This window comes from Quercus robur, chromosome 11 (assembly GCF_932294415.1).
Source record: "Quercus robur chromosome 11, dhQueRobu3.1, whole genome shotgun sequence".
Classification (NCBI taxonomy): domain Eukaryota; kingdom Viridiplantae; phylum Streptophyta; class Magnoliopsida; order Fagales; family Fagaceae; genus Quercus; species Quercus robur.
The window spans coordinates 51,224,675-51,250,238 of record NC_065544.1 but is presented as its reverse complement, the minus strand read 5'-3'; the positions used below and the strand labels follow the sequence as shown (position 1 = coordinate 51,250,238).

The 25,564-nt window shown below is 32.3% G+C and overlaps 2 protein-coding genes across 4 annotated transcripts; both read right to left on the bottom strand.

Moving 5' to 3' along the window:
- Positions 1-240: 240 nt before the first annotated feature.
- LOC126707307 (synaptotagmin-3-like) lies at positions 241-1,650 on the bottom strand. 3 transcript variants are annotated; one of them, XM_050406901.1, is made up of 3 exons: positions 1,123-1,650; positions 828-963; positions 241-738 (listed from the first exon to the last, which is right to left on the bottom strand). In XM_050406901.1, the coding sequence occupies exons 1-2, from the start codon at positions 1,471-1,473 to the stop codon at positions 868-870; spliced, it is 447 nt and encodes a 148-aa protein (XP_050262858.1). In that variant the 5' UTR covers positions 1,474-1,650; the 3' UTR covers positions 241-738; positions 828-867. The 3 variants fall into 3 exon arrangements, with proteins under 3 accessions (XP_050262858.1, XP_050262857.1, XP_050262856.1); XM_050406900.1 differs by having other exon boundaries at positions 241-748; positions 1,123-1,647; XM_050406899.1 differs by having other exon boundaries at positions 241-963; positions 1,123-1,649.
- A 7,684-nt stretch (positions 1,651-9,334) lies between these two features.
- LOC126707133 (probable aquaporin PIP2-8) lies at positions 9,335-11,113 on the bottom strand. Its single transcript, XM_050406734.1, has 4 exons — positions 10,695-11,113; positions 10,102-10,397; positions 9,842-9,982; positions 9,335-9,691 (listed from the first exon to the last, which is right to left on the bottom strand). Exons 1-4 carry the CDS (start codon positions 10,972-10,974, stop codon positions 9,572-9,574), a joined length of 837 nt encoding a protein of 278 aa, XP_050262691.1. The 5' UTR covers positions 10,975-11,113; the 3' UTR covers positions 9,335-9,571.
- Positions 11,114-25,564: the final 14,451 nt, after the last annotated feature.

Here is a 25,564-nt window from a genome sequence, read left to right as displayed (position 1 = left end):
ATATACTTAGATTAAGCTAAAGACCTACGTATTATAAGAGAGATGATTCATATATCAAATGTATAAGATAATTATTGCGATATACAATATGAATTACAATTAGCTTAAATAATAAAGAATTTTGCCACGTGATTATAAATAGAACCTTCAAAACATATGATATATGATATATATATATAACTTGGACAACAAAATCATGATGTGAGCCATAAACAGCTTCTTGGGCAGACAAAGTGCATGGAAAAAAAATATAACCAGCTTAACAATGCCTTTTGACAACTCTCCTGACTTTGACCAATAAAGATTCGCATGATACAGAAAATCTGCTTCAGCAGAAAAATCATGATCACTATTGCAAATTACATAACATATTAAAACAGTGAAATTACAGGGTCTCAAATTACAAAAATCAACACCTTTCTATTGGTGTTATACAAGAATTAAGATTAACAAGAAATATGACCAAAAAATATACAGATTTGTTTGTTCTTTTTTCCATTATTTTGCCTTTGTGTACTTCATAATGTGATACAAAAGAATATGTTTGTATAAAATATAATCAAAAGAATGTAAGACTCTGAAAGTAGTGAAGTATAAAATCTTGGTGACACGTCTCAAATCACCTTCCAACGTATTTCAACATGTAAGACTCCATTTCTTGAATTGATCAGATTGTACTTCTCATTGATGCGTCCGTTGTGTACTACATCATTTAGATTGATATCCACGTATCCTATCCTAATGATTCCTAGACAAAGTATAGAATTTAGAAATTGCAATGAATTAGATATCACAAAGAAGGTAATCAAGAACCAAAATGATCCAACCTTTCTTCGGAAACTAAAGCCTGTCCGCTTGCTTATGACTTCAATACGGATCTTCTCCTTTAGAGGAGCCTCTTCTAGCACAGATTGGAACTCTTCGTTCCAACTTCCAACACAGATCCCGGGTTTTCTTGATCGTCTAGACAAAGTACATTTTATCAGAAGGGCACCTCAAAATGTATCTATACTATAATTAAAGCAATGAGAGTTCATACTACTAATCTTAAATATAATGTACAACTTACACATTTTTGTCAGAAACTAACAGTTAAAAAAAGTGTTAAAAGTTAAAATTCACCTTGGTTTTCTTCTGTTCTCCTCCAAAATTGACTACAGCATAAGGGCTGTTGTGATGATTCCCCTCAACATCTTCAGCGCCTTGAAGCAAAACAAGAAGTAAGCCAGCAGCTCTGTTCAAGGACACATCTTCTGATCCTTTTCCAACCATGTCTTCGCTTTTCCCAGATCCATGCAATGATCCACTAAATCGTACACTGTCATCTATAAAAGGCTTAAATGTTAACTCCACCACAAGTTTCTCTCTGCATTTCTTGTTGTGAGGATCATTGGGGTTTGTGTTCTTAACCAAATTAAGTGTAAATTCTATAGTCTCATGTGGGGTAAGCAACCTCAGTGGAACTATTTGCATTCCCAACTTGTCATGTGTCCCCACCTGTAAAACTAATGCTCATATAAACTTTACAATCCCAAAAATATTTAGCAGACGACCACATAAGTTTTTCCTAATACTAAATCCTAAATTTAACTTAGAAGCTTCTTAAATACCAGAAGAAAACAGGTTCACTTGGTGGTGCTTTACAAGTTGCACATGACTTATAATAAGATGATGTGTTAATGAATAAATATAAAGATCAGATAATACTACTATATTGAACCTATGTTATAGGAAACACTTCTCAGTTAAATAAAGAAAAGTAATATGATTAATTTTTTCAAGACCAAGATGACATGAAAAGTTCTCAACTAAAATCAAACTCTATGGAGAGGACAGTATTGAGAGTTCTCCGCAATCATTGTCCTTGCACGATTTTTTTTTTTTTTCATAAATGCTGCAATGATTTTTAGCCGACTCTTCCAATAGGACCAAAATGAAAGAAGAAAGTGATAAACTTAGCACACTCTCAATCTAAAACTTAGCACTGAAAATTATCACACTCTAAATCATGTGATAAACTTAGCACATTCTCAATCTGTTTCCTTTTGTTTAAGCCAACTCATCCTAAAACTTAGCACACTTTCAATCATATTTCACATACGTTTGATCATTTTTTTTTCTAAAAACTAGCACACACTAAACCCAACAATTTACTCAATTTCAAATCCTAAATTTTAGTTTTATAAAAATCCCTTCCTGTGTAACCTCACTAAATTTATATATTTTTTGTTACAAATGGTTCTTTAATAAACAAGCATAAAGTTTTAATTCGATCTATTATGTAGCAGTTCAGATGATCATCTATGTATATTTTATTTAAATAACTCATTAGGTAATATTAACTAAGTCATATTACTTTTAAATATATAATACTAGATTCATTACACGTGTTTTGTGCGTGCAATAATTTTCTTTTTTATTTATTTGTTTTTTTGGTTTAGTGTTATAATATTTAAAAGTAATATATAAATAACCATGTGTATTTTGTTTTTTAAAGAAAGAGATAAAGTAACGTGGAATAATGTTTAAAAATAAGATAGAGATAATCTCCTAAGTTTTAGGCTGAATGGAGAAGATAAAAGAAAAAACCTAAAACTTAGAAAAAGAAAATTACTCTTTTAACCAATTTGTGTTTTTTAATTTAAAATTATTTAGCTAAATGATAGAGGTATTTTAGAGAGTTTAAGAATTTGTGTGAGGGTATTTTAATACGCAAAAAGTTGAAAACCAAACCGAAATCCTGTTATTAATAGTATAGATAAATGACTATAAAATACATGTGGATATTCATTACATAATGAGTTAGAATAATTTTCATCTAAACTAATTTAGAGGAAAATTATATCCAAATAAAAATGATTCATATTCTTTGCAGAAATATGTGAATACCGTGTGCTATATGAATTAAGATATTGTTAATATATACTTTTTGAGTTTAACTCTAAACACGATAAAAATGACTAGGATATCTTACAAAAAAAGATATATTTTAGTAAGAAACCAAACTTTAAAACAAGATAGATGGTTTATTTTATGGGAAGATAGATGATTTTATTTTCGTATAAATAGAAAACATGGCATGTACAACTAAATTAGAATGATCTATTTCCTAAAAAAAAAAAAAAAAAAAGATCTTGATATAATAAGATAACATATGTATTAAAGTCCTATTGAATTTAGATATTATATTGATTGACATATTTTGAAGAAGTGATCACCATTCATCATGGTTGACTCTTTACAGCAACTTCATCACTGAAACTCAGATACTACCTCAATTTTTCTAGACTCATTTATTCTTTCATGTAAAATACTTTTAATTTTTAGCATTTGCCTTTTGTCTTAATTTGTTTATAACAAAACTAGCTTTCAAAAAAAAAATTAACGTTTAGGGTTTTGTCACATGTGGGGCCCAATAGTTTGCAGCCCTGGCCCATTTATTCATTGGGGCCTAAGGCCCGAGCTGAGAAGGGTTATAGCCCAGGATCGGTAATACAAGTACAGAATAGCCTTGGGACACAGTCGAGGACAATTCAGTCCTCAGCATGTCCGAGGTCTCACAAGAAGGAAGGGCAAAAACGGTATAGAAACAGCTTGGGAAAAAATCTAAAATATCTGTGTCAATAGAAAAGGGTACGCTGGAAAGTATAACGAATAGGGAAAGTTGCCCTTACTGCCATTCAATACTCTGCACCTGACAGAGCCATACTCTCCAGCTTTTACAACCACCCCCAACCACTCTAGGTATGGGCTGATGGGACAAGTATCAGTCTTGGAATGCCAATCCTACACGTGGACGAAGGATAAGGAACACAGGCTAGTATAAAAGGAAAAGTAAGCAATCCAGAGAAGAGGCTGGGAAAAATGGCCAAAAACCAGAACCTCCCAGCCTGCCTCCAGGAGAAAGACTCCTAGGGCGAAAACAACTTAACCATGCATGAATACCACGAAAAACCCACTGTCTGGTGACTGAGGCCTAGCCTTTCAAACCCACGCTCTACAAATGATATTGTTTGGGCCTTTTTACGTGCGAACCCAATACTGTTACGGTTCGTTACAAATCGCGTCCTTACAATTGGTGCCATCTGTGGGAAAGGCTTGTGTGTTGGCATAGACGGTAGGTCGAGACAGTTCCCATGTCATTTCTAACAGCCGGTTACAGTGTTCTAGCGTAAAGTTCCACTAGGGGCTATGATTCTTGACTAGGGACTACACTTTGTAGCGTCAATCGCATGGATGGTTCTAGGGGCTTGGCCGAGGAGATAATTCCCCTAAAGCCAAGGCCCCAGGCCAAAAACTGAGTTTTGGACAGAACTAAGGTATTGCATGGTCCTCGGACTCAAACCTATGGGGAAACCAACTACTTGGAAGAAAAACTGAGTTTCGGACAGAGCCAAGGTATTGCATGGTCCTCGGACTCAAACCTATGGGGAAACCAACTACTCAAGGAGAATTTTAAGTTATTCAATCTTCGGACCAAACACCAGAAAAAGGTTAAGGCTACGAAAGTTATTAGGAAGATGGCAAAACGCCTTATTATTCAACAACCTGCAGGTGCTATTCATTTTTGGGTATCCTCGGGTGATCATTTCCTACACGGCATCAGGCATTCCGCCATCACCTCGTTTAAGTTTGGGGCATACCACCCATTTTTCAGGTCGGTCTTTTTGTATACAGTACCTCCAATACGTTTATGATAGTATCTTTTATCTTTAGTAAGGATTTTCGGCCCTAAGTATCGTTTTCTCAGGTCGGCATTATTACGCTAGATAACTCTAAATAAACCCATCATAATATACTTTTCTTTTCCTGGTAAGGATTTCTGCCTTAAGTATCACTTGTTCAAATCGGCATTCTTACGCTGACCAACTTTGATAAGCACGGAGCAAGCTCCTTTTAGTAATGGGGGTTTCGGTCCTAAGCATCGGTCAAAGTGTAAAAATAAAAAGAATTCACAAGATAGTATGTCTATTCACGATGTAACCATTTCAAAAATAAAGAGATAGAACATGTGAAATAAAACAATAACGACTTTTATTAATATAAAGAGATATTACAACGTACAAAGAAGGGCTTAAACAAGCCTATACAGAAGGTGGATTACAAAAACAAAAAAAAAAAAAAAAAAACAACAACAACAACAACAATATGACAAATAAACAGTCAGATGTCTTTTTAAATTTGTCTTCGAAGTCCTTCCAAACTCTGCCCCAGTAGCGCCCATATTGAGAGGAGGACCTTCTTAAGAAGAAGAAGAAGAAGGAGATGAAGAGAAAGAAGGAGGAGAAGAAGAGGAAGAAGGAAAAGCACCAGGATGGATCTGGTGGTGGAAAGAAGAAGAAAGAGAGGTAAAAGGAGGCACCAGTGAACGAAGAGAGGAAGAAGCAGGGGCACTTAGTCCCTGCGTCAGTCCTGACTCCTAACACGCTGGTGCTATGTTAGCTATGCTCATGAGAGAGCGGCTGGTACTGATAATGGGTGACCCCAGCTCAGTCGCGCCGAAAGTTTGACGTGACGAGCCCCTGCTTCGGATTTTGGCTGAAAGGAAGGTAAGAAGGATCTTGAGTCTCCGTCATCCTTACCCTGACTGAGCTATTTTGAGCTTCATAAGAATATGGTGTTTCGGGGAGGGGTATGGTTCCTTCATTACTTACTCCTATCTCGAACGTATCACAATTTAAGGTGTAATTAGTGGGTAGAGTAAACTCTGGAGGAGGCTAAGGGTTTCAGATTTCAGAAGGATTAAAGGGGTTTCTGTACAAGAGAAATAACCTCTTGCTTTCCTTCTTATATGAAGGGCAAAACAGAAGGTATTTAATCTGTCCAGATTTCCAAGAAAATCTGTAAATGAGAATGTACCCGTTCCACTTCCCCACATCGTCAACAAACCGTCGAATTTAAAAGAGTCTCGTAAATGGAAATCATTAAAGGCGCATTTCGGATAATCAAACGGTAGGGACGCGTTGTGAATGAATTCATAGGAATGTCTCGTAGTCCGGTATGTTTCCTGGGTAGATGAAGAGACACCAGCATTAATGAAGGACAGAAGTTAAACGAGCCATAATGAAGACTTGGCATTACCAAAATCCTCCTCTCCAACCAAGAGGTCGGACAGTAGGATTTTGAGGGGCTATTGTGGGGTCCAATAGTTTGCGGCCCTGGCCCATTTATACATTGAGGCCTAAGGCCCGAGCCGAGAAGGGTTATAGCCCAGGATCGGTAATACAAGTACAGAATAGACTTGGGACACAGTCGAGGACGATTCAGTCATCGGCATGTCCGAGGTCTCACAATAAGGAAGGGCAAAAATGGTATAGAAACAACCTGGGAAAAAATCTAAAATATCGGTGTCAATAGAAAAGGGTACGCTGGAAAGTATAACGAACAGGGAAAGCTGCCCTTACTGCCATTCAATACTCTGCACCTGACAGAGCCATACTCTTCAGCTTTTACAACCACCCCCAACCACTCTGGGTATGGGCTGATGGGACAAGTATCAGTCTTGGAATTCCGATCCTACACGTGGACGAAGAATAAGGAGCACAGGCTAGTATAAAAGGAAAAGTAAGCAATCCAGAGAGGAGGCTGGGAAAAATGGCCAAAAACCAGAACCTCTCAGCCCGCCTCTAGGAGAAAGACTCCTAGGGCGAAAACGACTTAACCATGCATGAATACCACGAAAAACCCACCGTCTGGTGATTGAGGCCTAGCCTTTCAAACTCACGCTCTACAAATGATATTGTTTGAGCCTTTTTATGTGCGAACCCAATATTGTTACGGTTCGTTACAAATCGTGTCCTTACATCACATATTTAGTATAAAAATTACTAAAAATATATATTTTTTATTATATTTAGTAAATAAACTACCGAAAATATGGAAGGCCAAATAGACGCTTATCACATTCATTAGTAAAGAGATAAATTATACGGTCCTTATAGTGGACTACATCACTTGTTCACCATTTTACTAAAAGACTCTCATCGGTTTAAAATTGCTGAGTTAGTAGTCAATTTTTTTTTTCTTCTAATTTTGTAATTTTAAACAGATGAGAGTCTTTTAATAAAATAGTAGATAAATGAAGTAGTCCAACACGAGAATCTTATAATTTCTAGAGCTTTAAAGAAGCTCAAGATTTAAAACTTGTGGATCTTTATTCCTTTGTACTTGATTGATTTGAATTAATAAAATCACCATACTCTCTTAAAAATAAAACACATTTATTGAAGCAAAGGGCACTGCAATTGCCCTACAAACAAGTTGGGTTGAACGGTAGCTCTCAAAGTTTGGTATTGACAATTTACTCATAGTACTTCGAGGATACTTACCATTGAAATTATATAGTTCAAAAATGTAACAAAATTGAACCTTATAATTTAAAATGGATAAATAAATTTTAAAAAGTAAAAGTTAGAATTAGTAATTGAATTAAAATTTACAAGACACAAGTTAAGTGGTGTTATAATTCCTAACTATAGGATTTAAATCTTAGCATAGGAAGAAAATCTTTTGGTAAAATATTGAAGTGGTCAAGAAAGAAGCACTTTGATAAACAAAACTTTGAACACACTTGAGATCAAAGGCTCAAGAGGGGACCCTTGTCAGCTTGAATTTTGACCCATCTGAGTCTGAGGAGAGAGAGGACCACTCTCTCGTAAGATTGGGGCCTTGGAAGCAAAAGCAAAAGACCCAAAAATTTGTGAAAAGAAGAGACCCATGATTCCCAACCTACATGCCAAGTGCTAAGACATAAAAAACTAAACAAAAGGCAAAAGCTTCAACTGACTCTCTCCTTTTTTTTCATTTTTAACTACTATATTTTGCTTTGGTTACTGTCCTTGATAGATGAATTATATTTATGGGACCTACTAACCTCACCCACCCATGTGATGCCACGACATTCAACCCTATGTTACAATGAAACGTGGAAAATGCAGAGTTAGCTGCAGGGGCCACGAAAACCCATTCCAGCTTTCATTTTATTACTTTTGCGCTTTAGCTTAATCCCCCCCATTGGATGGACCAGAGTCCAAAAGTGAACATCACCTTGTGATGCCAGAATGTCAAAGGGACCTTTCCAGAGAGAGAGAGAAAGCCTGGTATTTGCAGTCTTTGGCTCAGGTCTGAGACTCATTTTTACTGGACCCATTTGGGCGGGCATCTTTGATCCTCTCAACACTTTCCAAGGTGGTCTCTTGGAAGAATACGTGGCATTTACTACTATGGGGAATCTTATCCCCCTCTAGGTTAAAAAAAACAGGGGAATCTTTGGCCGTCTAGGTAAAAAACTATTTTATTTTGGTTTTTTTTTTTTATTTGATCCTAAAAGTTTGAGATTTTTTTTTTATACAACAATATATTTTTATAGTATTGGTTAATAATTTATTTAAAAAATTATAAAAAAAGAAAAAAATTAATATTTTTATAATTTATTTTATTTTTCATAAAAGTAGTGTTAACCAATGTCTCCCACTCATTAGCATAACTTTTTTTTTAAAATTTTTATCTATCAAGTTTAATCTAGTCACGAATATGAATAAAATGATCCATAAAAGCTAGCTATGATAAAGTCTAAAAGCAAAGTTCTGATAAACTTTTTTTGACCTTTACCATATTTTTTCTTAATTTTCTTAAGGTTTGCTTGGTCGTATTTTTAAAAATGTAGTCAGTTTAATTGAAACATTTACGTTAAAAAAAATATCATTTTTTTTTACATGAATTCAACCAAAGCCAAAGTCACTTTTATTAATCACTGCTGACAATTGAGTCCATGAACCTTTGCCTCGCAGTAGTTGCAATGTAAAACACCAAACAGTTCCAACTGGATCCATTGCAAAACACCAAAATGACTAGCACGGTGGTAGCTAGAAGCTATGCTAGCTAAAACCCTATCAAACAGTTCCAACCGTGTCCATATTGCAAAACACCAAAGTAAGTTAACTAGGCAGCTATGCAATGCTATGCTACAGTATGCCTATCAAACAGTTCCCAACTGGGTCCATTGCACCAAACAAAATGACTAGGCATGCAATCCATTTGGGTTGCTTGATGAACCTTGCCTACACGGATCTAGCTTCAATCCAAATCATAAAATGACTACTACCATGCGTGTCCAGTTAAAGGAAGTTGAAGTAAATTAACCATGTGCACCGTTTTGCTATTCAATAAAATACTGGCCTACAGAGACAAAGATAACGGCCAAAATTCGTTTTCAATTCCCTTGTCCTGTCTGACAATTATTGAATAAAGACACTAATGAAGAAGATTATGGAGACTATTAAGAAGATTATAGAGAGAGAGAGAGAGAGAGAGAGAGAGAGTAGTAGTACACAGATTTAAAAAGAAGCAACACCATCACTAATCATGAACAATAATACAGATCCAAAGCTACCAACAAAAAGATTAAAGTTAAAAAAAGAAATTAACAATTTAACAAGAAAAAGTCATCATCATCCACATCCTCTCATTACACACAAAGAAACAAATAGAGTGGGGAAGAGGAAAAGAGAAATGAGAACATAATTAAACATCTTTTTTTCTTTTCTTTCAAGATGGGTTTTGTTTTCTCTCTCTAGTTGGTGGGGTTGCTACGGAAGGATCCCAAAGCTTTAATTGCAGCTGCTCTCAATATGTACTGGTGATAAGCTGCTGCTGCTAGTGCTCCAACAAATGGACCAACCCAGAAGATCCACTGCAAATTGCAAAAAAAGATCCATTAATTATTTGTTACTAGCTACTCAAAATTATGTGTCACCACCACAAAATTCATAGTCATGCTAGCAAATTAACACTTGTGTATGTGTGTGCTTGACATGATGTATGGAAAATGTAAAAGTTATACATGCTCATCCCAAACTTTTTCGTTGTTGTAGATCACAGCAGCCCCAAAACTCCTAGCTGGGTTAATACCAGTACCAGTGATGGGGATGGTGGCCAAGTGTACCATGAACACAGCAAACCCAATAGGAAGTGGAGCCAAAACCTACACAAGTCACAAACACATAAACATATTGTCAGTACAAAGTTATCAACTTTTTAACCCAAAAACATTAGTAACCACAAATTTAAGCATGTATTTATAAAAGAAAAAGAGTTACATACAGGCACGTGTGAGTCGCGTGCGCTTCTCTTTGGATCAGTGGCTGAGAAAACAGTGTAGACAAGTACAAAGGTGCCAATGATCTCAGCACCCAAAGCTGTGCCCTTGTTGTAACCAGAAGCCACAAGGTTAGCACCACCACCATTAGCGTCGTAGAAGGACTTCATGAAAGCCTTAACCAACCCAACACCACAGATAGCTCCCAAGCACTGTGCAATCATGTAAGACACAGCCCTAATGAGGGACACCTTGCGAGCCAAGAAAAGCCCAAACGTCACAGCCGGGTTGATATGGCCACCTACATAAAACATCAACAAAACAAAAAACCCATCAGCGAAATTACCCCAAAGAGTAAAATCAACAAAAGGGTAGCTATAAAAATTGGTTCTTTTTCAAGTGTAGATGCAAAACCCGTGTAAAACAACAAAAGGGTAGCTAGCTATAAAAATCGAATCTTTTCCAAGTGCAGCTATAAAATAGGGTTACAACACAAAGAAATACAAAACCCTTCAATAAAATAGAGCAAAACAAGTAAAAAAAAAACAAAAGGGTAGCTATAAAAATTGGTTCTTTGGGGGGTTTTTAGTGTTTATACCAGAGATTCCAGCAGTGCAGTAGACAAGGATGAAGATCATGCCACCAAAGGCCCATGCAATACCCAAGAGACCAACACCACCACAGGGATCTGCAGTTTTCTTGTACCCAATAACAGTGGCTACTGTGATGTAGAGGAAGAGGAGGGTGGCTACGAACTCAGCTATGAGAGCTCTGTAAAAAGACCATAGCTTGATCTCTGCATAGTCGATGAGTGGTGCCGGTGGTGGGTCCACGTAGTCCTTGCGGCCTTGCCCCTCTTCACTAACTTCCTTTGACATCTTTCACACCCTACCAAAAAACCAACAGTCTTTTTTTTTTTTTGTTCCTCTGTAAGAAAACTCTCTGTGTGTGTGTCTGTGTGTCTCTCAAGAACTTTGTTTGTGAGCTGAGAGAAGTGATCAGTGTTTTTAAATAGTGGAGAGAAAGGTAGGGAAATGGTGCATTTTATGGATAAGCCAAGGGTATTTTTGGAATAAAATGTGGTTTATTAAAAACATATGTTTTTGGAAATATGAAAGAGAGGGATTAAGATTTTTTTTTTTTAAAAAAAAAAAAATTTGGGTGACAACCGTTCTTGGATTAAAAGTCAATCATGAGGTGTTATTGGTAGATAAAAAAAAAAAAAAAAAAAGTGTTATCCTATTATTCCCAAGAAAAAGAAAAAGAAAAAAAAAATTATCTTTCTCTTGAAGAAATTATTAAATTCAAAGTCACTCTAATATGTATACTCTTTTTTTTTTTAAATGCTCACCTAATTTTTGTTGTTAATAATAAGAGGGAATAGGATTTAAACTCTAACTATACTCAAAAAAAAAAAAAAAAAAAAGAAAAAGAAAGAAGGCTTTTGAGTTACAAATCTCTTAATATAACTATCTAATTATTTTTTTAGAAATAAAACGGCACATGCATACTTGCCTAAAGTTAAATCAGTAACCAATTTTGCAATTTATAAAATGCTAGTTAAGATTAAATTACAAAAAATTGAATTTAAATAATTGATTGATGACATGACTATTGATATTTAATCATCTTGAAATTTTGCAAGCGTGAAGAATGCTCGAAAATAATATAATCCAACAGTTAATTTATTAAAATTTGCATTCAATTAAAAAATATTAAATGGAATTATACCAAATTTAACTTGAACTTAACCTTTTATATATATATATATATATATATTAGTCAATACAATCATGTAATTGAATCTAATTAAGAAACTTTTTTTGAGAATCAATTAAGAAACCTAAACCATAATGGATTATATATTATGATTGAGACAGAATTAGGTAGTTCGACATTAGGTACCTAATTAAAATTCACAAATACAATTATATTGAGAACAAAACAAAAATAATATGCATCATTTTTAAGAATAATTAAAATTTTATATTTAAATTTAATTAGTGAATGTACACACTGTATTCTTTTTTTTTTTTTATATACTTGAATACACACTGCATATTCATTGTATTACATGCAAGAAACTGTGATGTACGAGAGAGAGAGAGAGTGGGACAAAGTGGCACAGCGAGACCATGTGAGGGCTAATCATCTCTGATGTGGGTTGGATGGGTTGGATGGGTCTACAGCCTCATGCGTCAGCCTGGCATCCAAAACAAAAGCCACGCTTTACCCAACGGTTATTTCTTGTCTTTTTTCACTTTTTTCCTGCCTTCTCTTTTAGGGCAGCCACCTTTTTTTAATATCCCTTTTGTAATGGGACCATACGTATGTAGAATTTTTTTTTCTTTTTTTTTAGGAGAAAAAGATAAGCAAGTATTTTTTGGTAATTAAAAAAAAAAAAAAAAAAAACCTTGCTTGCTAGCATGTGCTAGTGGGGTTTGTTTGTTCATAACGAAGACGGCAAAATATGAATGGAACTCATTATGTTCCCTTCAAATGCCTTAAAAGCGACTCATTTATAGTTCTAACTTATAACTTCTTCCTCCTTGGCTCCAAGTGTAAGTTTGGGGAACAAAATGGGATGTCTATACCAAGTATATATGAGAATAATTTTTTATAGATAGTTTCAATTTATGATATTCGCACCTGATAATTGCTATCATCAGATTAAGACACTAATTGAGTTTTCGATGTAGGCTTAGAATTAAATCTCAGATCTATTATTCGATGACAACAAATTTACCAATTAAACTAACTAGAAGTCACATATGAGAATGGTTAGTATAAAATTTCTTGTAAGTTGTAACTATTATTGATTTTTGAGGCCTCTTTATCTTATGGGGGGAGGTGTTGATGTGAGCAAGCATTTTCATTCAAAGAAATAATGGCATAACATTTTAAAATGAACATTAATTGAGAAGATAAGGCTTTAAGAGCATGTTTGGATGTGCTCATTAAACTAAAAAGGGTTGTGACCATTCATTTAAAATACAACTATTTAAATATTGCAAATAATTTGATAGACAACTCATCATTATGAATGACTCTCTTATAAGCCATCATCATATTTTTTTCTGGAGTAATCTCATAATCTATTTGGAATAGATATCCTACCAATAATTCTTAGTGTGCTCCAATTTTATTATATTTTTGTTTTCAATTTCTCATATCCCTCTTTCTAAGTCATGGATATGGTGTCACAATCTCAATGATGTATTATATATCAACACCAAGCTAGTACAATAATATAACATTTAATTTAAGAAATCATTTTGAGTGAATTATTTATGTTTATTTGGAATATTGAGTCAACTATACTTACAATTACTTTTACAAAAGGAATTATCTAATAATTTATTTCCTTTATACTACTGGTTGTACTTAGTACTTACAAACAACTAGTTTAAAGAATCAATAATGATAACCTGTACATAATTACAGTGGATTTGAACTGTACATTGGTCAGTGGAAAACTGAAAGACCATGGTTGATTCTCAATAATAATAATAATAATAAAAAATTTAAGAAAGGCCATGGTTACCAAAAAAATGAAAAAAGTAACCCCAAACATTCTTTCTTTTTATTGTTTAATAGTTGGTATGCCAAAGTTTTTTTAATTTTTTATTTTCTTGTATCTTTTAGTCTGGCTTTTATTGATCGCTTTGCTTGCTTTGTCCTTATCCAACAAGGGCACTATTTCTTTCTTCTTCTTCTTTTTTTTTTTTTTTCTTTTTTTCTTTTTTTTTTTATATAGATAAAGGGCACTATTTCTCAAGCATGGTGAAATGATGCAGTGCAGATCATGAGCATTGAGAATGGTGTTTTCTCATTCACTTGATTGATTGGTTTGTCTTTTACATTCACATCACTTAACATAACCATTCCCACATACTTTTCAACTTTCACCAGTGTACTCAATACTACTCATCTTCTTTTAACAAAAATTTTCACATGAGAAAAAATAATTTAGAATAAACTAGTACATAAGATTTTGATTGTCATTATTTAACTGTTGTACCATAAAGTTTTCTAATGAATTTGAACTACATAATTTTATTGATGAGTAAATCATGTAGTTGAATTTGTGACCAAGTTGAATCAATTTGCATTAATTTCTTTGCCCAATATAATAAAAACTATTTTTACATTTTGTCTCCTCACAATTGAACAATATTTTTTTTAGACGAGAAGATTTAGAGTAATTATTGGTTAATTTACTTTTTCATGTTGGGATTAAAAGAAATATCTATTTGCACACGGAAAATTATTGAATACTCCAGGAGTACAATAAATGTGTACTCTCTCATCTCATATGAATTTTGGGTCTCACCATGAATTTAATTAGTAGAACCCACAATTATGTGAGAGTGGGGAGTATACATTTATGGTACTCCGAAAATATCCAATAATTACCCATAAAACACCTTCACTTTTGTTAAGAAAATTGATTTCAGAATTGAAAATTTTAATATAGATTAAAATTTATAAAAAACATTTACTCCCAAAAAAATAAAAATAAAATGAAAATTCAAATGAATATTAACATTTATTTTTTGAAATTCTCACGCTAAATAACTAAATAACTCACATGTTGCAAATGATTGATTAATATGGTACAAATGATGTTGTGTTCTTCTAATTGTACTCTTAAAATTTGGTAAAATATAATATAAAAAAATGACAATTTTAGAAAATATTCAATACCACTTTTATGAAAAATATAAAAATTTGTATAAAAAAATAATTTTTTTCTTTTTTCATAAAAATTTTCAAAAAATATTTTTTAAATCAGTATTCTTAAGATATTTGATATTCGTGAACTTTTCCCTATAAAAATGGTAAAACAAAAATGCTTTAAAAAAAAAATTCTCCAAAAGAAGTAAAAAGGTAAAGCAAGATTAGTAATACTACTTTCTCAAGCAAAAAAATAATAATAAAAAAAATGATTAGCAATACTAAAGATTAAAAAAAAAATCCATAAAAAAGAAGAAGATCAGAAATAAAAATATTTTTTTTGTGTGGCTTGAAATTGGAATTTGAGTACACTGACCCATATACTAATTTTATAAAGAAAATATTAATGAGTGTCCTTAAAATACTAGTTAATAATCTATTTTAATAGGAAATAAAAAAAATTAATAATTTAACAACTTTTTTTATTCCTCATAAAAATAATATCAAATTTTTTTTAAAATAGATTATTAATGGGTGTCCGTTAGCATGAGCCATTTTATAAAGTCAAGTGAGTGAGTGGGAGTTGATAGGGTGATCCGGCATGTTTAAACGTTCTTTGAAATTGGTAGTCTGATCGACCTGAGTGGTTTGCTTAATCATGATTGATTGGATCAAAATGTTTCTAATCAACGTCCACGTGGATCCAGCTGGCAAGTATCTCGGTTGATGCTGTGGCACACTCAGTTGGGTCCCACTAATGCCTAATTATTATTATTACCTGCAACATCTCCAAGTCAGCATCCACCTTTTCTGATTAGCACCACCACCCCTATCCTATGTGCAATTTATACAATGGCGTATTTGGTTTTAGCAAAAAATGTTATTTTTCTGGATTTATTTTCAGTTTTTCATAGGATTCACTGTTTAAAAACTTGTTTGGCTTTGTATCATTATTTAGTTTTTATTTTCAATATTAAAAAAAGGATTTGAATATAAAAATTAAATACAATTTTTTGGTGTTTTCATTTTTTTTTAAAATGAATATAAAGGCATTTTTATAAAAAACAAAATCTATGGATCCCACTAACATTGACTTATTCCGTCAAAAAAACACTATTTATCTCAATTGTGTTAAAATTTTAATAGAAAAATATAAAGTGAAAAAAAAAAAAAGGAAAACTAGACCAAAAAATAATGTCAAACATGACATGAATTGGATAGAGAAAATGAATACAATATTTAAGAACCAAAAAATGAGTTTAGAAAATGAATCTACCACCCCCAAAAAAACACATAACCAAATAGGAATGTCCTTTTTTTAGTTGCAGTTTTTTCTTTCTTTTTTTCATATGAAAAATGTTTCCTTTTGAGACAAAAGAAAAAGTTGCTATTATTGTTTTTTTTTTTTTTTTTAATTTTTTTTAGCTTTGCAAAAAAGCAATTTTTACACATCTACATCCTTTTAAATTGACTAATCGTAACTTTGTGGGTAAGTTTCATTTTTATTATTTTAATCTTATAAGTTCGTTTTTGTTGAAACAGTTAGTTATTTCTCAATTTCATTAAAATGTTTGTCCTTAAAGAAGGAATAATGATGATCAATGATAAGAATTTGAACACAAAATAACAAAAATAAAACTTATATGACCAAAATGACAATTGAGCTACTTTAAAAGGGTGTAATTTTATATTTTTGTATTTTATTAGAAAAAGATTTTAATAGTTTTAAAGTATTTAAAAAATTATTATTAATAGTTAACATAAATTATAGACAAATTGACTATACCAACGAAAAAAAATGTGAACTTACAAGATCAAAATGAAAAAAAATAAAATTACATGACCAAATTGATAATTGTTCAAACTTAGAAAGATGTTCAATAGTTTCTCAAAAAAAAAAAAAAAAAAAAGATATTCAATTTATGCTAATTATTCATTATCATTAAACTAAGATATCTGTATGTGGGATTTGAACTCAAATTTCTTATTCAATTGTGGGAACCTAATTGAAACCACTTAGTTGCTTCCTTTTTATTTTCAGAAAACTAAGGTGTATTTATTTATATTTATATTAAAATAGAGTATGGTACATTAAAGAGATGCATTTTTTTCTCCTTTTATATTTTTATTGGTTTAAAGTTTTGATGTTTAAGAATCAACTTCATGGTACGATTTTTCCATTTAAAGTAGGAATCTTGAAATTTAAGTATAATTTGTTTGATGATAATATTAGAAAATGATACCATCAACGTCCTTTCTCTTTTTTGTTTGAGGTAGGGTGGATGGTTCTTGATTGATGGTGTAAAATACATATTTGTGTGACAATTTTTCTGCTTGAACATATTTGTCTGACAATTGATCTGATCTGAAAACTTGAAATAACACGCATGCATAATTATTATTACCTACAAAATTGTCTACTTTGTCAAAACTACGGGAATAAAAATAAAGTTTATAATTTTCAAATAAAATTCTCACTGTGATCTTTATTTTCTTAGCTCTAAAAAATTAATTATATTCATAAAAAGGGGTTGAAAAAACCTCTTCTACTATAAGTCATTGAAACAATGAACATTATTTTATTAAAAATTATGTGATTAAAACTACATTAGATGATTACTTTAAAAAAAAAAAAAAAAAACCATATGGATGATTTTTTTTTTTTTTTTTGAGATACCAAATAAACATGCATAGATCATTAGGGATTAGTACAAAATAAAGCTACCTGGCTTATATAGAGTTTGGATTTAGTCTACAATGGTGAACAGGGAAGCTAGTAGTTATAGAGGCTAGTTCTATTACATGTGAAATCCAAATCTTAGGTACAAAAATGGAGTACTCAAGGTTTAATATGAGAGTATGTTCTTGCCACGATGGATTCCTTGATCGATTGCAAACCTGCTCTAGTCTTCTGCAGTTTTGCTATTGCTGAAGCCTATCTCTTTATTAGTCTTGAGAATTGCATGGTATGTTAGAACAGTTTTTTTTAAAACCAATTTAAATAGAGCGTGGTTTCTATCCAATGTCCTATAATACTAGACTTGTTGCGATCATGAAATATGTCTATTTTTGGACATATGTCATGATCGCAGCAAATCCGTACACTGGAAGCACTAGAGAAAAACCACACCCATTTGAATAAAAATTGTCTTATTTAAAATAAAGCATAATAATTATCACATGATTTTATAATTTTATCAATAAAATAATTTTCTTAAATTCATGTATTCGTATCAATTTTTTTTTTAATTGTTCACATTAATGATCCGACCAATCTCAATTCACTAATTTCAAATTTTCAAAATTTGAGATTTTAAAAACTCTATGATACATAGATGAGTTGTACTAGGTATTTGTCTTTTCACCAAACATAAATGAGTTGTACTAGGTGAGTTTCCAGACCCTTCTTTCAAATTCCAACCGTTGGAGGATGATGAGGGAAAAATCGTGAATGACCGGTAGGCTTATTTAATTTTCGATCAGCCCAAGCCTCAACGGTCATATTTTTTTTGTGGCTGTGATTAAAGTTGGTCCCCCCCCAAATACCCCAAGTGTACGTTAGCCAATAGGAAAATGGGCCCTACATGGGACCCACATGGGTCCCTTTGGGTCCCACACATTTCACAAAAGAGAGGGACCATCCAAAGAGAGATAGAGATTCTTGAGGGGTGATGTACAATCTACAAAAGCATAATTATGATGCTTCCATGAGATGGAAACGTTTTTTAATACATACATTTTTTTTGTTTTTGTTTTCCTAGGACGAAAATGACCTTGACTTTAATCCCTTCCTTCACATCACTAAAGTTTCCTTCAAGTCTAGTTTGTTTCCCGAGAAAACTGCTGACATTATTATAAAAGTAAAAATCATATCAAATCAAATCAAAGTAACGGATCTTGAATTTTCATTTTTACACGTAGGCACTATCTTATCATGTCTCATGCTGGTCTCTAGATGCATCAACTAGTTTAATTCGTCCAAGCCTTCTAACCGGTATCTAGATGCATCAACTAGTTTTGATATTTTAATCTTCTCAAAAATTCGTAAGCACTGAGGATATGATAAAAAAAATATACAATTTAATAATTAAGTTTTTAAAATTATCATCTAATAAAAACATAAAAAAAATAAGTTTGAAGAGTTGAATTTGGTAACAAGTTGGCCAATATTAAAGTGATGGGTTGGATTGAGTTAGTGACAGGTTGGCCAAGACCTGATTTGTCAATATATGGCTTGTTTGGTAAGAAATTTTTAATAACATTGTTTAAGTTTTGTGAAAATACGTGTGGGTAAAAAAATGTATAAAAATACATGTTGTGATATTTAAACAACTGTTTTTGTTGTTTAAATACCGTTACCAAATAGAGCCTAATATGTGCAACTCTTGTGAAATTATATAAGGTTTATCTTAAACACATCACTCTCTCTCCCTTTTTATTTTTTTTTTCATATGAAATTTAATCTTTCTATGACACTTTCTACTATATTCACAAGTATATAATGTCATGAATATGATAATTATAATTTTTTCTTAAAGAAAAAGTTAGAAATTACTTATAACTTAAGACATGTGTACTTTTGTTCTACAAGAAAGTAGGTCGCATCCTACAATTTTCTTTAATGATTCATAGGATTTAGAGAAAATACAAATTCCTAAGATTTATCTGTACATGAAAAAAATAAATTTTAGAGTTTAGTATATAACATATAACACTAGCTAACTTGTCTAAACCGCCAAACCGAAACTATTCAAATTTTCAACTAACCAATTGTTTTTGGAGATTGGTGGGTCGGAAAATTTTCAAACCGTACGTTAATGGCGAATTGGTTAAAATTATTTCCTTCAACCCATCAAATCTGACCTATGTACGTTGAGACAATTCATTCCAAATTTACAAGCTAACGAAACAATATGCTACAATAATTTCAAGTCGCATAATGTTATATTCATTTTAGTATCACTGCCTTTAGAAAATTGTTAACCATATTTATGTATAGTCGTAATTAAGGTTCTATGTAATTATTATATAGTTTGAATTTATTTTACATAGACTTAATATGAAACTAAGCACACAACTACATAATACTAAAGTCTAATTTCACACACAAATATTACAAACCCACGTAATAAGTGACCATCTGCATCCCTTTACCTTTTAGACTTATTGGGAATTCATTTCCTAAAAGCAATGAGTACTAATGAGTACTAAAGTTATTAAGCACAAATAAAGTTTTCACCACTAATCTATTCACTTTATCAATGTTTTAGGTAGGAACACTTTTTTTTAATAGAAATTTATTTATGAAAACACCAAGCATCCATACCCAATAAAATATTTCAATGTGCTGCTGGAATTTTGATAAGATACTAACAAAAAAAAAGTTGAGTATCTATGGGCTATGGCTGTTTCTCCATAGGAAGGAAAATAAACATATTATATTAATTTATTCCTTATCAAAATAATTTTATCCAATTAAAGGATATCTTAAAGTTGGGTAAAATACAAAAAAGAAAAAAAAAAGAAAAGGTATGTACTTCCTTTTTATTAAAGTGAGCTACTTCCTCAATGTTATCACAATACTATTTGTTATTCTTTTCATGTAGCCAAAATGTTAAATGATGAGAACAACTTTGTCTTTTATATTTCTGAATGAGAGGGTTACTCATTCATTTATGCAGGCAATAATAGAGCATATGCATTGTTAATAAAACTTTGGTTAAGTTAAATGTCTTTACAAAAGGAAACACAGGGCGGCACAGTGAGAATTTTGTGCATATTAAAAATGCAACATCATTGTACACGAGGAGGATCATATACAGCAATAGCATATCGAGGTTAAAGTACACCCATGGCAGTAGCAGTAGTACTAGTTTTGTTTTCTGATAAGTTAATATCTGTGTGTGTCCAAAAACATAAACTGGCATATCTTTCACCCTATTAAAAATACCCATCATCATGTAGTATGTACCTTTACGAGTTACAAATACAGTTTTTGTTGCGGTTCAGTTGGTAAGGCTCGGGTACTTCATCTAACTTGCTTAGGTTTGAGTTCCGTTGTCAACAATCTTTTGTTGGTGGACATTCACAAAGACTAACTTTAAGTCTTAATTTGAGAGTCCTGTCCGAGAGCTAGTATAGCTTAGCTAACTCTCATTTAAAAGAGCTAGTGTAGCTTAGCTAACTCTCATTTAAAAAAAATAAAAGGTTTAGTTGTATTTTTATTTTTATTTTTATTTTGTGGAGGCCAATTTGCAAATAATCACTTTCCAACTTCTTGGTTGGTTCTAAAAGAATTGGAATATGTCTATGGGACATTTCTTGGGAGAAAGGGATTGAAAAGTCCCCTAATCTTTGAATTTATCTTAGTGGAACTATGCCAATGAGTGAAGCAAAATCAAGTGGGATGTGAAAATTCAAAATTCCCTCACAAGTGGGGTACAAGAAAACAAATTTAGTATGTACAATTGAAGTTACCAGATAATATAGAAAAAAAATTAAAGCTTATATTATATACCAGCACTAGTGACATTGATTTTTGATTCCATCACTTGCCTCGATTAGGTTCATTTTCCTTGTCAATCAATCAATCTTTCTCCCTGCTTAATCCAGTCGCCATGCTTGCAAAATCTGTTTTTAACTTAGGAAAATTAGAATTTTATCTCTTATCCTTTGGTCATATCATAATTTAGTGCGTAAATTTTCAATTGCTAAATTTTCAATTACAATTTACCCTTTTGTGCAATTCTCCCTTACAATTTAATATCAAAAACTTTTTAACTAATACATTTAAACGGCTTTAAAGTTTAGATTGAAATAAAATCGTTAAGAAGTCTTCTGGACAAAACTATAAAGATTTCATTTTAGTTAAAACTTTAAGAGAGTCAATTGTTATTGGACATCCAAAAGTTTGAATTATAATGATTTTGTTAGAATTTTAAAGTTATGGATTTATATAGTATAAATAGTGAATTGTAGATTCATAAAGGGTTTTATTAGAGTATATCCTTAGGGCATGTGTTAGTAAATTATTTTATAAATTTTTTTATGGGAAAGTAGAAAAGTGATTATCTTTTTTGATAGCTTTTTCAATTTCTCATAAAAAGTTTCCTACAATGGATGATTAATATATGTATTAAGGATGTAAATTAATTGCACCCATTTATTAATTATAAATAGTAAATTATAGATTTTTTTTTCCCTTAGAAGCTCTAAATATATTTTTTGAAGGAAAAAGCTCTAAATTTCAATGTTCGTTTTAAAATTGTTTGTAGCTTTAAAATAAAGAGCCCTTAAAGATCTTTAGAGAAATTGTCATATGTTTGGCCATTTCCGTTAAAACATTTTTCTAGTACTGTATTAATGCAAATACTTAGTATTTGATTATTTACACCAATAAGATTATAGATAAAATAAATTCTACATTTTTTTACAACTCGTGAAGGTTAAGGTAGTAGATTGTAATTAGTGCAAGTGTGCAATATCACATCACAAAATACTATCACTAAAATCGTTTTTATTATACACTAATCACAACTTATCACTTCAACAATTATGAAATTTATTGCACGATTAAATATATTGTATTAGCACATGCATGACCAATAATGAATAAGTTTTTTTAGCTAAGCATATATTCAGGCAATAACAAAAAGAAATAATCATTAATCAATATGAAACGTTCTGTTCCTGACACCATATTATTGATTAACTAATTGATCAGAAGGAATATTATTTGATTAATTATTAATTTTGGAAAATCAAAATAAGCGGGTCCATTAATCATTGAGAAGAACCAGCCCTGCATTCAGTGAAATATAGTTGTCCAGCCAATTGTGGCCAAAAACTTGTTTAGCATAGCTCAACCCATTATTAAATTGGAAAATCTAGAATAAGAAAACACTAAAGAACAAAAATATTTGGCCTGAAGAATACATAATTCTAGAATATTGTAATTTGGTTCCTTGGCTTTTGATTTTTGAAAGCTAGGCTTGTGAATTATGAAGCTAAAATTATATATTTTTTCGTTTACAATATATGATATAGGGATTTAAATAGAATTTTCTTAGTAAAACATATATAAAGACAACTGAGTGAGTGGTAACATAGATCACAAGACTATTGATTAATGTTGAGTTATGTACTTATGTTCAATGATGGGCTACAAATTGAACTTGTTTGGTTGTGTGACCCATTTTCATTCCAAGGCCATATGTTAAAGCCCAATTACCATAAAAAAACTCATGCTAGACTTGCAAGAGGACCCACGTTATTCTATGGTACATTCCATGCCTAATCATTGGATTGTTGTCTCCCAATTGGTACATTCTAGCTATTAGTCCTGCATGTAAATTCACCTTGGTGTTATTTCCTAATCAAATTAACATTTCAACTTATATTCAAACCATGACTCCATGAAGATATATATATTCTTAGTCTAAAAGAGAAGTATAGGTCAGTCACTTAGGGCTCATCCCAGTTGGGCACCATCTAGTTGGGACAAAAAACTTCTTTCTTCTAAGATGAGCCTCACTTGAGATGCATTCTCTAATAATTTTCTATCCCTATTCCCTAATGTTGAAGATAGATGGTTCAGAATCTCATATTATATTGGTTTTTGAGTGCAATCGCACATGAGTCAGTTAAAGAAGTATTTGTTTTTTTGCAGTTGTTGCTTTCCAATACAATGAGACTCAATAAATTTTTCCTTAACGGAAGCACAATGACACTTGTTAACAAAAGCCTTAACTTTTACAGCAATAAAATTCATGAATATTATGTGACAATTAATTCCACTTTGGACTCTAGAAGACATGGTCTATATTTTAATAATATTAGTCCTTCATGGTTCTGGTTGAACATTGCAAGAAGTCCATTGGTGCACATTGGCACCATGGAGTATCTTGGTCCCCACGAAGAGTTAATCAAATTGGTAGGAATGTAGAATTCATTCGTTGCCTGAGGATTAGGCACAAAAATTACCCAAATTGGAACCAAATTTCAGCTATAGAACTCATTGTGGGAATTTGCTAATCCTTAATGCACAACATTTTCAATCCAAGTATTCATAGTTTCTTGGTTTGCTTTTGAAACGTAAAGGATCCATCAAGTAACATGGTGGAAACCATAAATGCAATGGTACCAGAGAGCACGGTTTTAGTATTTTTGGCATTCAACAAACATTTTCAATTTCTAACACTTCGCATTCATTGAATTGGATCAATATTCGTGTGAAGATAAATTCCCTGTAAATCCATGTGATAATCTATATGATCCAATTACCCTCATCTTTGGGGGTAGGGGGACTTTGCAAAATTGGACTATATATAAGAACATTATACTATCACAGTTTAATTCTATATTCTACAAGAAGCAAAGTTGATTTGAGCCCAAATCCTCCTAAAAAAAAAAAGAGCGCAAATAAAAATGCACCAAGAGAGTAGTGAATTCAATCTTTGCAAGTACAAATAGGATCAATCTGCAAGATGAAAGGACATTGAAATAAGAGATCCCACTCTATACCTACTTTATTATCATTTCTAGTTAACTAAAAAGGCAATAAGTTCAAAGAAAATGCTTAATACTAATACCTTCATTAAGGCCATGAGCCCATGACAACTTTATTTTTTTGAGGAAAAGGCCATGACAATTTGATACTTCTTTTCTTTTCAGCTTGGTGTGTAACTTACTATGACATATCCGAGCAAATGAATCAATTCCCTCATCCCCTTAGAACGATTACGAGTCTCCATATGGCAGCTATAAGTAAAAAACCCAACCCCAACACAAACACTGTGTAAAGTGTGTTAAAGCCAATTGAGCGGTTTTCCTCACAAGACCTCCACCCCATCATGATAGTGAAAATAATGGGAGTTTTGGAACTACCATTGGTGGAGCCATTGGGTATGTTTGTAGCAGTAGAAGAGGTAGCCATTTGAATTGAAGAAAATGAGAACTTCGTGTGAGGGATAGGATGAAGTGATTAGAGGGAATGAGGAGGGTGATTGTGGTTTGAAAGGGTCAGAATAAAAAGCAAGGTTGCAAGGAATTTGTAATTTTGTAATGTGAATTGAAGAAGGGGACTAGATGAGGACATAGATCATAGATAGGTACTGCGTACCATATCTTGCCATTTTCTGAAATGCAATTGAAGTTTTTTTGTTGCTTGTTAGAACTTGGGCATGGTTTTTAGTGGCTTAATTGGCTAGCAATTTCACTTCTTTTTAGTTGCTACATATAGTAAAGGATACACCTTGCTAGTCCCATAATTATTAGGCTATAATTTTATTACTAAACCAATCAAAAAATACAACTGCTACTAGAGTTTCTTCCTCCAGTGATTAATGATTTTGGTCATGTGAAGTTGTGAACACCTCGGGATTAGGAATTGCCTAGATGGGCTAGAAATTGAACTTGTTTGGTTGTATGACTAATAGAAATTCATGATGGACTTGCAAGAGGACCCATGTTTTTCTGTGGCACTAATAAATATTAGATAGTTGTCTACCAAAACCTCTAGGTAAATTTACCCTGTTGTTACTATGAATCCATGAACATATTTTTTTTATCCTTAGTCAGAGAAGGAAAACATGGATTTTCTGTTAGCTCAATTGGTACCAATTGAGTTCTAAGCCTATAGTCATCTAGGCTAAGTCCAACTCAGACAAAACCATGAATTTTGGTTTGGATTGGCCTAAGTTGGGAATAAAGCTAAATGCAAGACCCTGCAGGGTATGTATGAAAGATTGAAAATGGGCACAGGTAGAGGAATTGAAGTTGTGCAGTGTGAAC

What these genes read in the sequence shown, in the direction of transcription:
- LOC126707307 (XM_050406901.1), bottom strand. Translation starts at nt 1,473, where the DNA reads ATGCAAATAGTTCCACTGAGGTTGCTTACCCCACATGAGACTATAGAA. An exon ending in GAGAACAGAAGAAAACCAAG is followed by an intron (nt 964 to 1,122) that starts GTGAATTTTAAC and finishes TACTTTGTCTAG; the next exon opens with ACGATCAAGAAAACCCGGGA.
- LOC126707133 (XM_050406734.1), bottom strand. Translation starts at nt 10,974, where the DNA reads ATGTCAAAGGAAGTTAGTGAAGAGGGGCAAGGCCGCAAGGACTACGTG. An exon ending in CACGCGACTCACACGTGCCT is followed by an intron (nt 9,983 to 10,101) that starts GTATGTAACTCT and finishes TGACTTGTGTAG; the next exon opens with GTTTTGGCTCCACTTCCTAT. An exon ending in AAAAAGTTTGGGATGAGCAT is followed by an intron (nt 9,692 to 9,841) that starts GTATAACTTTTA and finishes TGCAATTTGCAG; the next exon opens with TGGATCTTCTGGGTTGGTCC.